The sequence below is a fragment of the Pelobates fuscus genome, chromosome 1 (genome assembly GCF_036172605.1).
Source record: "Pelobates fuscus isolate aPelFus1 chromosome 1, aPelFus1.pri, whole genome shotgun sequence".
Taxonomy (NCBI): domain Eukaryota; kingdom Metazoa; phylum Chordata; class Amphibia; order Anura; family Pelobatidae; genus Pelobates; species Pelobates fuscus.
This window is the reverse complement of record NC_086317.1, coordinates 485,672,842-485,686,645: the sequence shown is the minus strand read 5'-3', so window position 1 is coordinate 485,686,645 and position 13,804 is coordinate 485,672,842. Positions and strand designations below refer to the sequence as shown.

Sequence of the window (13,804 nt, the reverse complement as noted above, 5' to 3'; positions counted from 1 at the left end):
ATATAGGGGTTAAAGCGACATGAGTGTAGATAAGACACAGGTTTGGTAGAAAATAGACACCATCTTTGTAGAGGGTCATAAATATCTTTCTGAAGAGCAGAGTGAGGGGGGAGAGAGGGAAAAGAAAAACAAACAAGCAGACAGTGCAGAGGATGGTACACTTTATACATGCACACACACATAAATGTGTATATGTGAACGCATAAACACATGTACATATACATAAACACATATACATACATGCACATAAACTCATATACACAAATATAAATGCACAGTAATATATATAAGCATACATGCATATGAGTATGGGAAAGCATAGGTTAACACATAGTACTTGGTATATAGATAGAATAAACATATAGGAATGCATTTTAAAGTGTTGGTACATATGACAGAATAGTGAGATAATGCTGGGAGAGTGTTCATGTAAAGTGTTGGTAGTGGGACAGGAATCCCAAATCAATATTTAGTCCTCTATTCTTGCTGTTAAACCATTTAATGATTCTGGCTTCAAAGGCTTTTCTTTCCTGGGTATTTTTAAAACCCCCCTTCAGTACTTTGATTTTTAGGTCCTTCAGTGAGTGGCCAGGCTGGGTAAAGTGGTGTCCCACAGGAGTGCAGTAGGATTCTTCTTTGTGGTGTTTAATGTACTTGGACCCATTCTCTTTAATATTTTTATTAGTGATATTGCAGAAGGTCTTGATGGTAAGGTGTGTCTTTTTGCGGATGATACTAAGATATGTAACAGGGTTGATGTTCCAGGAGGGATAAGCCAAATGGCAAATGATTTAGGTGAACTAGAAAAATGGTCAGAGTTGTGGCAACTGACATTTAATGTGGATAAGTGCAAGATAATGCATCTTGGACGTAAAAACCCAAGGGCAGAGTACAGAATATTTGATAGAGTCCTAACCTCAACATCTGAGGAAAGGGATTTAGGGGTGATTATTTCTGAGGACTTAAAGGTAGGCAGACAATGTAATAGAGCAGCAGGAAATGCTAGCAGAATGCTTGGTTGTATAGGGAGAGGTATTAGCAGTAGAAAGAGGGAAGTGCTCATGCCATTGTACAGAACACTGGTGAGACCTCACTTGGAGTACTGTACACAGTACTGGAGACCGTATCTTCAGAAGGATATTGATACCTTAGAGAGAGTTCAAAGAAGGGCTACTAAACTGGTTCATGAATTGCAGGATAAAACTTACCAGGAAAGGTTAAAGGATCTTAACATGTATAGCTTGGAGGAAAGACGAGACAGGGGGGATATGATAGAAACATTTAAATACATAAAGGGAATCAACACAGTAAAGGAGGAGACTATATTTAAAAGAAGAAAAACTACCACAACAAGAGGACATAGTCTTAAATTAGAGGGACAACGGTTTAAAAATAATATCAGGAAGTATTACTTTACTGAGAGGGTAGTGGATGCATGGAATAGCCTTCCAGCTGAAGTGGTAGAGGTTAACACAGTAAAGGAGTTTAAGCATGCGTGGGATAGGCATAAGGCTATCCTAACTATAAGATAAGGCCAGGGACTAATGAAAGTATTTAGAAAACTGGGCAGACTAGATGGGCCGAATGGTTCTTATCTGCCGTCACATTCTATGTTTCTATGTTAATAGAGTGTCTGTGCATATTCATTCTGCCATTTAATGGCTGGGTGGTTTCCCCAATGTAGCATCCTAGGTGGCATTTTATGAATTGAATCATGTATCTCACATTGCTGGATGTGCAGGATAATGACCCTTTAATGCTGTGGGTTTTATTGTTGTGTGTGGCTGTGTTGTCTGTGCATATGTGCTGACACAGTTTGCAGCGAGGTTTTTTGCATTGACTGGTCCCATTTTCTTCATTCTTACCATCAGTGGGCAGCTTCCTGTTGATTAATTTTTGTTGGAGGTTTGGTGGTTGTCTGAAGGCCAAAATGGGTGTTTCAAGGAAAATGTTTTTCAGAGTCTCATCTTCTGTTAATATTGGTTGTAGGTCTCTGATGATTTTCCATATTTCCTCAAGAGCTGGGTTGTAGGTGACCACAAGTGGCACTCGTGTGGATATTTTTTTCTCTCTGTACTGTAGCAGGCGCGTGCGTGGCGTTTTTACAGCAGAGTTGATTTGTTTGGTAATAGTCTTTGGTTTGTAGCCTTTCTGTCTCATAGATTGGGAGAGTACATTTACATGGGAATTACGGTCATTAGGATCAGAGCATATGCGATGGTACCTAGTGGCTTGGCTGTAGATGATGCCCTGTTTAGTGTGGGAGGGGTGGAAGCTGTGTAGCTCCAGCTTCCACCCCTCCCACACTAAACAGGAGCATCCTCCGTTACTGGATGCTCCTAGCGCTTTCCGAGGGCTCTAAACGCCAGACCCCACGAACCGCCGCAGCTTGGTTGGGGTCTCGTCGTCTCCAGCCCACCCTGGACCCACAACAAGGCTCCAGGCTCCAGTGGGGTAACCTCTCCTCGAGGAGAGTGAAGCAGGAACAAGCTCTTAAAAGAGCTTAGTAGTGATTATCCAAGGGAGTATGCAGAGCATAGCAATCCCTTGTTGTGATATAGCGATTCCCCCAAAAAAGACAAGACTCTAGATTGGGGGTTAAGCAGGAACTGAATGCACTGAGGCTTTATTGCTTCTTTTATACACATTTCTCCACAAGGTTACCACCCATGTGGACCTTGTGGAATAACCAATCATAAACAGACACACAGTTAAACGCTCCTATACATTACAGCAAAATCCTCCCCTAATTTTTTATCCATATATATTATTTGGATTTTTTTCCTTCAACTTCCTGGTTACCATCTTGCTCCTTGGTGGGGACTATACCACCTATGCTATACAAACTAGAGCAAGTTCTGCTCTAGCAAATGTGAGTACGGTATTTTACTATTTTATTTATTTATTTTATCAGTACATACTGCACTGTCTGGATTTCCCTGTCTCTTCACATATTATCTACCTGAGGCTGCCAAGATATCTACTGTTTCATACATATCCCTAGACGGGGATTGTTCCGTCCACGCGTTTTAACAGCTGAGCTCTAAGTTAGCTCTGGGAAATGTGAGTGTGAATTATCTCAAGCATCCATTCACGTACCCACTGTATTTGATTTACTGCACTATTATTTTTTTATGTTCTATCTTTTGAGGTCAATTGTATAGAGACTACCACGACTACCATTGTGTATGTATACCATTTATATATTTTCTTAAGTCTAGGGCGCGGTTTCCTTCTTTTTTCTGTTCACATTATTTTGTTACAAGGTTGGGGTTCCTTGTATTGGTTACTGCTGCCTAATTATTACTAATTGTATAGTGAGCGCCTAATCCATTTACTTTTACATTATACATTTGAACCAGCATACTTAGGGGACAAACATATCCAAATTTCATACAATTTGGTCCAGTGGTTCAAAAGATAGGTGGAATTCCTATTTGACCAACCTCAAGCATGGCTTTCCTGCCCAAAAGAGTTCCACAGATTTGGACTGTGCGGTCGGTTTATTTGGCAGTGTTTGTGACGGTGATGTATTATGGGCAGTGTTTTGTATAATTGTAACAGAGCGTCCTGTACCCCGGTTGGGTACCTCCGCCGACGGACGCTCCTAGTGCTCACCGACGACTCCAAACACTCCACCAGACACCATCAGCAACGAAGTCCCCACATCCAGCGTTACAGCTTGACTGGGAACTCGCCTTCTCCTACCCACCCTGGACCTACTACAAGGCTCCAGGTTCCAGTAGGTGTACCTCTCTTCCACCAGAGTGTCAAGCAGGAACAGTTCTTAAAAGAGTTTAAAGACATCTAATCCCTGGGGAGTATAGTGATATAGCAATCCCCAGGGTAGATGCAGCCTTTTCCCCCACACATGAGACGAAACTTTGCGTTGAGGGTAAAACAGGAACTCAGCTTTAATGGGGCACACTGGCCTTTCATTCAAGTTTCCCAACTAAGTTGACGCCCAGGTGGACCTTGTTGGGCACAGGACACAAAGTATGCAAGCCAATAAAAACAATGTGATAAGGTACGACACTCCCACATACAGTACACAAACCCTCCCACCTGTCTGTGATATAATTAAGGCAGATAATGCATTAACTTAATTATCCCCAGGCAGAAAAAAACACACATTTTTATAAAGTCCAATATGTACCCCAAAACACAACATATATCCATAAATCTTACATCCCCTTATCTGGGTGAACAACATATCCAAAAATCACTCAGATCAGATAAGGGGTTCAGAAATTTTATGGAAGTCATATTTTTGCCCAGGCGAGCACAGGATTTCTTTTTTTTTTTTATATAAAGATTTTATTGATTTTCAATTGTAAATATAACATTTAGTAACGCAAGTATACAGTTTGAGTAATGAGGTAAAGCAAGGTATACTCATAACAATTACAGCGGTACATCGTGGTGTATAATTACATTGTTTTACAGAGTGCATGTTATTTTAGCAAAACAGAAAGTAAATCGCCAGATTAATTCCGAAATTTGTATAGTTATACATAGTAAGGTGGTAGGAATGCGGTGACGTACGTTACGGTTATGTGATGGTTAGCTTAGAATAAACATAGCAATAATATAACATTATATTACATTATCTGACTGTAGTACCAGGATCTCATATCCAATAAACGTTTTTGAGTTGAGCTTGCGGTAAGCTTCCGGATGGCTTTGCTATATGAGTGTCTATTGGGAGTATCAGATGTAGACTTCGGATCTAGCGCTACTTCCTGCTGTCAAGAGAGGGGGGGTGGGGGGAACCTATCTGCTTAGTTAGTCTGGTGATGATGTCAGTGTGGTCAAAGTCAGATTGATATGTGTAACTTAGGTGTTATGAAATTATTCCACGGTTCCCAAGTCGTAAATTTCTCATAGTTCCCGAACTTGGCGTGCGTTAGTTCCTCCATTTGTTTGGTGTTTTCTACTCTTAGAATCCATTCCCTAGTGAACACAGGATTTCATGTGCCGCTGGAGGACCGACCGGGAACTGCGAGGTTTTCATGCCGAAAATAGTTCAAGGGCATTCGCGGCCAAGTCCTCCTGAAGTCTATTCACGGTTTTGGTCCATGCGAACAAGATGGCCGCCACCACGTGTTCAAATGTTGAATGGCGGCCACTTCGACTGTTCGGGAGTTTGAAGGACCATTATTTAAAGTCCCAAAAGCCGCAATTAGGGTCCCAAAATAAATTAAAGGGGCCATAGGCACAGGGTAAAAGGCTGGCAAGTAGTCCCCTCCAAAAACCAATGGCGAGGTCACTTTGGCCACAATAATGACGGTGATGTATTATGGGATTGTGATCATTGTGTAGAGATATTGATGGAGGTATAATATGGGTTTGCACCCATATTTTGTGATATTTGATACAATGTGTTGCGAGATTATGTTGTGGAATTGCGTGTTGTTAAACTGATGATGGTGTATTATGACTTTGTGTGCAGTGTATTGTTGGATTGTGTGCAGTGTATTGTTGGATTGTGTGCAGTGTATCCAGGGATGCTGGAAGTGCATTGTTTGATCTGTCGTCTATTATATATTTGCAGATGGATTTAATCCCAAAAACAAACATCATCACAACCTCTTACTGTGTCTTCTCATGACATCCTGTGACCTCTCTGACCAAACCAAAGGGTGGAAGACCACGCGGAAGATAGCCGTAAGTTTCTGTGTCACCAATCCATGCCTCATTATTGAAAGGTTCGGATATTGTGTTTTACCATCGGCCCCAATTTTACCATTGGCACCAGCATTGGTAGAAGTGCAGAGCCACCATCACAACAACAAACAGGTTCTGCGGATAACCTACATAGCCAGTGTAAAGGCGAAATGTAGAAGACTTAATTCAGTCCAGGTAACCAGGTGAGAAAAAACAGAATGACTGCAGCTTGACAAAAGGAAATCATCCTAAATAGTAGGGTGGCAAAAACAAAGGCAAACAAAATAAACGAATAAAGACAGTGCCTGGAAAGGAATGACTGGAACCTTTACTGAGCAGACATTAATAAACTCTGCTTCAGCTCACCGGTCTCCCCGCTCCAGCTCCACCTCTTCTTATATAAAAAGCACTGAGAGATTAGAGTTCATGAACGTCAGAATGCCACGCTGTGCCAATCGCATGGTCTCCTGAGGGCGTCTGACTACAATAGCAGAGTGGTTAGAGGTTAACTCTGCAATGAATAACGATAACCTAGATTACTATGTCAATATGACAGCAGGATGCAGGCTGGCTTTTAACAATGGCAATAGTAACTGGATGACTTAGTACTTGTAATAGAAACATGCCTGGAGTTTAGAATTGCTTAACAAGATCACTTTATTTAACTGCAGCAAGTTACACGCACACTAACTGCAGTGCAGACTCAGAAACACAGATACAGGGCCGGACTGGGGATTCCAAAGCAGCCCTGGAAAAAAAATCGATGCCAGCCCCATAAGTAATTGCGCCATATATTGTCGCATGTAACATGTAAGGCTATGTCTTGCCACCCTAGATGATTGATATATATATATATATATATATATATATTGCTTTTTCCAATATAAAATATTGGTCCTTTCAGAGTAAAACATTTAATTATACAGTAAGCATACTCACATGCAGACACAGACAATCTCACTGACACACAGCCTCATAGACAAACAATCTCACTGACATACATAAGGTCATTGACATAAAAACACAAGCTCACTCAGTAGCAGGCACACACACACAAGCAAGCCCACTCACTAGCAGACGCGCACACACACACGGCTTAATATAGTGGTTCTGGTGTCTATAGCCTGTCCCTGCAGGCTTTTCAATGTGAACACTGACTTTTTAGAGAAAAGGCAGTGTTTACATTGCTTCCTAGTGACAGACACTCAGACGGTGACTAGAGGTGCTTCCTGTGTCAGTGCAGATTGGCTGAGATCATCAAGCTTGATGATCTCAGCCATAGAGGCAGGGCCAGTCAAGGGGAGACCAGCACGACGTGGGGGAAAAAAAAGTGAGTAAAAATACACATACACACACACATACCATGACAGACACACACCGTGACACAGAGAGAAACACACACACACCGTGGCAGAGACAGAAACACACACACACCATGACAGACACACACCATGACACAGACAGACACACACACACCATGACAGAGACACACACACCATGACATACACACACCTTAAAAAAGACACACACACACCATAACACAGACAGGCCGTGACACAGACACACACACACCGTGACACAGACACACATTATATGACACAGACAGACACACACACCACGACACAGAGACCGTGACACACACACCATGACACAGACACACATTACATGACACAGACACACACACCATGACACACAGACACACACACACCATGACACAGAGAGACCGTGACACAGACACACACACACCTTGACACAGACAGACACACATTACATGACACAGACAGACACACACACCATGACAAACACACACACCATGACACAGACAGACCGTGACACAGACACACACATTAAATGACAGACACACACACACAATGACACAGACACACATTGCATGACACAGACAGACACACACACCATGACACACACACACACAATGACACAGACAGACACTCACACACCATGACACAGACACACACACATACACTCACACTGACACACATAATTGCTACCTGTGTGCTGGCGGCCGCATGGGGAGCTCAGTCTGATGGCGGCCGCATGGGGGAGCTGGCTCTTCTGGCGGCCGCTGGGGGAGCTGGCTCTTCTGGCGGCCGCTGGGGGAGCTGGCTCTTCTGGCGGCCGCTGGGGGAGCTGGCTCTTCTGGCGGCCGCTGGGGGAGCTGGCTCTTCTGTCTCTGCTCCCCCGCCCCTGCGCGCAGCTTAATGAAACTGGGGCCGGAATATGAAGAGTGAGAGCAGTAACAGTGATATAGAAAGAGTAGTAGATACCTGGAATAGCCTTCCAGTGGGAGCGGTAACAGTGATATAGAAAGAGTAGTAGATACCTGGAATAGCCTTCCAGTGGGAGCGGTAACAGTGATATAGAAAGAGTAGTAGATACCTGGAATAGCCTGCCAGTGAGAGCAGTAACAGTGATATAGAAAGGGTAGTAGATACCTGGAATAGCCTGCCAGTGAGAGCGGTAACAGTGATATAGAAAGAGTAGTAGATACCTGGAATAACCTTCCAGTGGAAGCTGTAAGGTGCCCATAATGACCTCTGTCCACCTCCAAAAGCGTATTAAACATGAGTGTCAGATCTGGACCATGGGGCAATGGAAGAAGGTTGCCTAGTCTAATAAATCATGTTTTCTTTTAGATCTGATGGATTGCAGGGTGTGTGTGTCATTTAACTGGGGACGATAGCAGCAGGAAGCACTATGGGAAGAATGTAGGCCAGTGGAGGCAGTGTTATGCTGTGGGCAATGTACTTCTGGGAAACCTTGGGTCCTGACATTCATGTGGATGTTATTTTGAGATTATTGCAGACCAGTGACCTCTTTCATCTGGATAGTGATCCCTGAAAAAAATGTTCAAAAATGGTTTGAGGAACATGACAAAGAGTTCAAGGCATTGTCTTGGCCTCCATATTTCCCAGATCTCAGCCCAATCGAGTATCTGTGGGATGTACTGAAACAACAAATATGATGCATGGAGGCCTAACCTTGCAACATGTAGGACTTAAAAGGATCTGCTGCTAATGTCTTGGTGCCAGATACCACAGGACACGTTCAGAGGGCTTGTGGAGTCCATGCCTCGACGTATCAGAGCTGTTTTGGCAGGACGAGAGGGACCTCTAGGCAGGTGTTTTTTATGTTGTGGCTGATCAGTGTAGACTGCTTACTTGCTCTATATAAAATCATACATAAATAATCGGTCTGAGATTTGCGAATGCATACACCAGATGGGCCAATAGTGTTTCAAACGAGAATGATTTGTGACAGTCTTAATTAGCAGGTCAACAGACTCAGAAAGTAATGAGCTCTTTCATTAACCCTTCGGTCTGAATTTACATAACACATGTGGACAAAGAGAAATGTATTCAGTGCTACATGGAATCTCAGAGTAATCAGCGGGTGGAAATGAAAGCCTAATTATGACATTCTACTGCAGAGCATGGCTTGGCTTCTGATATATTCATGAGATGTGATGAATCCAAACCCAATCATTAATCACATAACACATGCTATTTCGATTTAATACCAACATGTATATAATCAGGAAGCAGTATTAGCTACCTCTCTTGTAGTTCAGCTATTCATCAAGAGCATCTATCAAACTGAGCCATTTGTTGGCTAAATGTGTCCTTTTATAGAGTTACTTGAACCTCTTTTACATTGTCTTAGTTTAATTGGCAATGTTTAACAGCCCTGCTTCCAGTTTTTTATCTTAAAGTGATTAAAATAGGGATTAAAAGTAGCTTTGAATCCAGTCCCGAACTAAGTTCTCCCCGATCATTCTCCTGCCTTTTCTGACATCATGCCACTTAATCTGTTCCTTGTCCAAGGTCCAGGCATGTCCATAGTAAGCATTGTTGGATATTACTTTTCTGCAGATTGATTTAGATAGATTGGGGGACTAGGCACTCAAATGGCAGATTTGCGTTAAAAAATGAACAAGCAACTTATACCCTAAATGGTAGTGAATTATGGATAACAACACACGAGAAGGATTTGGGAATTGTTATAGACAATAAACTAGGCAACAATATGCAATGTCAATTAGCAGTGGCTAATGCCCTAAGGTATTGTTATGTATAAATAATCCTTGGGTTGAGAATATCATTTTGCCTCTTCATAAATCACTGGTACAACCACACTGGTACAAAAAAGTGCAGAGCCAGGCTACAAAATAAAAGGAATGAAACATTTTAGTTATGAAGACAGGTTAACAAATGTAAAACTCTTTAGTTGGGAAAAACAGTGCCTCAGAGAGGATACGATAGGATTATGCAAATCTATTCGAGTGCCACTACAAACAATTCCCTGGAAATGTATTTATAAACAGGAATATACATAGGACATGAGGTCACACATTTAGACTGAATGAAAGGAGATTTAGTCTAAAGTTTTTTACAGTAAGAACAATAAGGACATGGAATTCTCTGCCTGAAGAGATGGTTTTATCAGAGTCTACACAGATGTTTAAACAACAATTGGATGAATACTTGCAAAAACATCATTTTCATGCTTATAATCTTTAATTGGTAAGGTAATAGCTTCTTGATCCAAGGACAAATCAGTCTGAGATTCTAAAGGGTAAAGGGTCACTATAGTGTCAGGAAAACAAACCAGTTTATCTGACACTATAGTGCCCTGAGGGTGCCCCCACCCTCAGGGTCCCCCACCCATGGTGCTGAAGGGGTTAAAACCCCTTTAGCTATTTACTTTAATTGAGCGCCAGGCTCCCTCGGCGCTGGTGACCTCTCCTCCCCCGCCAACTTCAGCTCCCTCTGCCGACGTCAGCAAAGCCGAATGCGCACGCGTGGCAAGTGCCGCGCTCGCATTCAAAGTGTCCATAGGAAAGCATTTCTCAATGCTTTCCTATGGACGGTCTGCGCGATAGAGGCATAATATGCCTCCAGCGTCGCAGATACGCCTCTAGTGGCTGTCCGGAAGACAGCCACTAGAGGCTGGATTAACCCCAAATGTAAACATAGCAGTTTCTCTGAAACTGCTATGTTTACATCTGGAGGGTTAAAACCATTGAGCTGAAGTGGTCTGGGTGACCATGGTGTCCCTTTAAGTTTGTTGCAAAATTGGAAGCGCTTCAAACTGGGCTTTTGGATCAACAGCAAAAGCAGATGTGAGAAAGGCTGAACTTGATGGGCGCACGTCTCTTTTCAGATATGAAACTATGTAACGTAGGACACGCACATCGAGTGCCACACATGCATCAATCAGCTTCACCTTCTAGAGAAGCCTTAAATGCAATCCTTCTGTCACAAAAGCAGTGAATGTTACTTCATGTGCATGGTAAAAGTGTACACAAGTGGTGAGATTAGCTCAGTGACCGCTCGTCTCTTAGCTACAGCCCACCCACCTCCCAATCCAAGAAGGAAAGAATGGAGGGCTACAAAAGAGGAATAAAGGGTGGACAAGGGGAGTGGCAAAATCAGCACTACATGCACACTCACAGCGCTACATGCAAGGGAAGGAGCTGAACACTCATCTCTTTTTGTTTTCTATTGCAGGAACTCATCTACAAAGAATTCTTCTCTCAGGGAGACCTGGTAAGGAATGTCCTGATGTTCATGTAATAATTAATGTCACCAAAGTATCACATGATCCTCTGTATCCTCGGAAGCAGAGGACGCTGAAACGTGGGTCAGTCATGGTGATAATAGATACACAGTTTCTTTTTAGAAGGCCTGCTCTGCATTGCTTTAAGCAGTAATGGCAAATGATTCATTTATTTTAGCAGCCTGTGAGCACATCCCAGTTTAATGGTATCCCTTGTCTACTTGTAGGAGAAAGCCATGGGAAATCGACCCAGTGAGATGATGGATCGGGAAAAGGCCTACATCCCAGAGCTGCAGATCAGCTTCATGGAGCACATCGCCATGCCCATATACAAGTGAGTCCAATACTGCGCTAAACGCAAATTCTGAACTTATTCCTGATGATCATTCCTACAAACATGCTCATCCCACTAGGGACAAAACAGTCACTTACCTATAAGTGCCTCACCATACTCCATAATCTTCTAGGAGTGAATACTGCATGGCAGAAACCTGTTCTAATAATATGTAAAAGTATTTAAGGTACAGAGATAGGGCTATTTAATCCACTTTGCCTGGAGTGATAGGGCAACTATCCCTGTAATCATTTATCAGTCTATCCACACCAAAAACATTCTGTTAGCAATCTCTGGAAAGTTTATTAATACGAGTTTGGTCAAAAGTCGTGTCACTGGGAGACTCCTCTATGTTTGGGATCCTATACTTTTTATCAGATCTTTGAGCTTTATTCATGAGCAGTCTTACCCGATCTGTTTCTACAGTTTATGGAGTAGTCGAACTAAGTTTTAGCATTTTCCAGTATGTAATGATACTGTAAAAAGCGCTATATGTTACAGATGTAGGAAAAACTGGGAAACAAATCCAAACCACCTTTACTTGCAAATCGGTATAATAATAATAACTACATGGACCACAAAAATTGAAAATATATAATTCGGCAGCTTCACACCTTCTGAACCCTCTCACCAACAACATCTCTTTTCTGGCGTCCCTGCTGACCGTAAACATGCCACTGTGGTACCTATCCTGAAAAAAACATCTCATCTCTTGAGCCGTCCTCCCCCTCTAACTATCGTCCCTGCTACCTTTTTCCTTAAAGCTTCTGGAAAGACTTGTCTTTACCCGTATGTCTCACGTCCTCAATTCCAACTCTCTCCTTGACCCTCTTCAATCTGGCTTCCACCCTCTCCACTCTACTGAGACTGCTCTTATCAAAGTTACTAACGACCTAATCGCAACTAAATCCAAAGGCCACTACTCCATACTAATTCTTATTGATCTCTCTGCTGCCTTTGACACAATTTATCATGCTCTCCTTCTTCAAACTCTTCAATCACTCGGTCTCTGTGACACTGTCCTCTCTTGGTTTTACTCCTATCTCTCCCAACGCTCATTCAGTGTCTCCTTTTCCAAGGATACCTCCTCCCCTCATCCTGTCTCGGTTGGAGTCCCCAAGGTTCTGTCCTTGGTCCACTTCTATTTTCTCTTTATACTGCCTCTCTTGGCAAACTTATTACCTTATTTGGATTCCACTACCACCTGTACACTGATGACATCCAGATATATCTCTCCTCCTCGGAGCTCTCCCCTGCCGTACTACAACGTGTCACTGCTTGCCTTTCTTCCATCTCTGACTGGATGTCCTCCTGCTTTCTGAAACTAAATCTCTCTAAAACTGAGCTCCTTGTCTTTCCTCCTCATAATACTGACTCTCCTCTTTTGCTCTCTCTTCAAGTTAGTGGTATCCACAGAAGTCCATCCCTGCAAGCGTGCTGTCTTGATTCTGGCCTCACCTTTGAGCCTCACATCTAGTATGTTGCTAAATCCTGTAGATTCCATCTTAAAAACATAGCCCGCATCCGCCCCTTTCTTACACAAGATGCTACCAAGGAGCTTGTCCATGCTCTAGTACCGTATATACTCGAGTATAAGCCGAGTTTTTCAGCACATATTTTGTGCTGAAAAACCCCAACTCGGCTTATACTCGAGTCAATAGTCTGTATTATGGCAATTTGCATTGCCATAATACAGACAGGGACTGTGGGGGCTGTCAGAGAGTATACTTACCTCTCCTGCAGCTCCTGTCAGCTTCCTCCTCCTCCGGGCCGTCCGTTCAGCACCTCGGTCAGCTCCCAGTGTAAGTCTCTCGCGAGAGCCGCAGCCGAGATTTACAGTGGGAGCTGACAGAAGAGCTGACCGGACGGCGCGGAGGAGGAGAGAGCTGACAGGAGCTGCAGGACAGGTAAGTTACAGCTCTGCCAGCCCCCCTCTCCCCCCCACTGAACTGCCAATGCCACTGGACCACCAGGGAGTAAGATCCCCCTTCCCTGGCCAGCTAGCAAGCAGGGAGGGGGGACGAAAAAAAAAATAATAAAAAAAAAAAATAATATTAAAAAATAAAATAATAATAAATAAAATAAATAATAATATAACATTCAAAATGCCCACCCCCACCAACACATACACAAACACACACTGCATCACACACACTCACACTTCATTCATATACACACACTGCACTCACACACTGCATTCATACACACACTGCACTCATACACACT

General features: G+C 42.9%; 1 protein-coding gene across 4 annotated transcripts in view; it reads left to right on the top strand.

The window, feature by feature from the left end:
• PDE2A (phosphodiesterase 2A) overlaps positions 1–13,804 on the top strand; it is a 678,984-nt gene that overhangs the window by 653,089 nt on the left and 12,091 nt on the right. For all 4 annotated transcript variants that reach the window (XM_063432647.1, XM_063432656.1, XM_063432664.1 and 1 more), the window contains 3 exons: positions 5,555–5,667; positions 11,196–11,234; positions 11,472–11,578. In XM_063432647.1, coding sequence (XP_063288717.1) covers positions 5,555–5,667; positions 11,196–11,234; positions 11,472–11,578 — 259 coding nt within the window. The remainder of the gene's footprint in view (positions 1–5,554; positions 5,668–11,195; positions 11,235–11,471; positions 11,579–13,804) is intronic.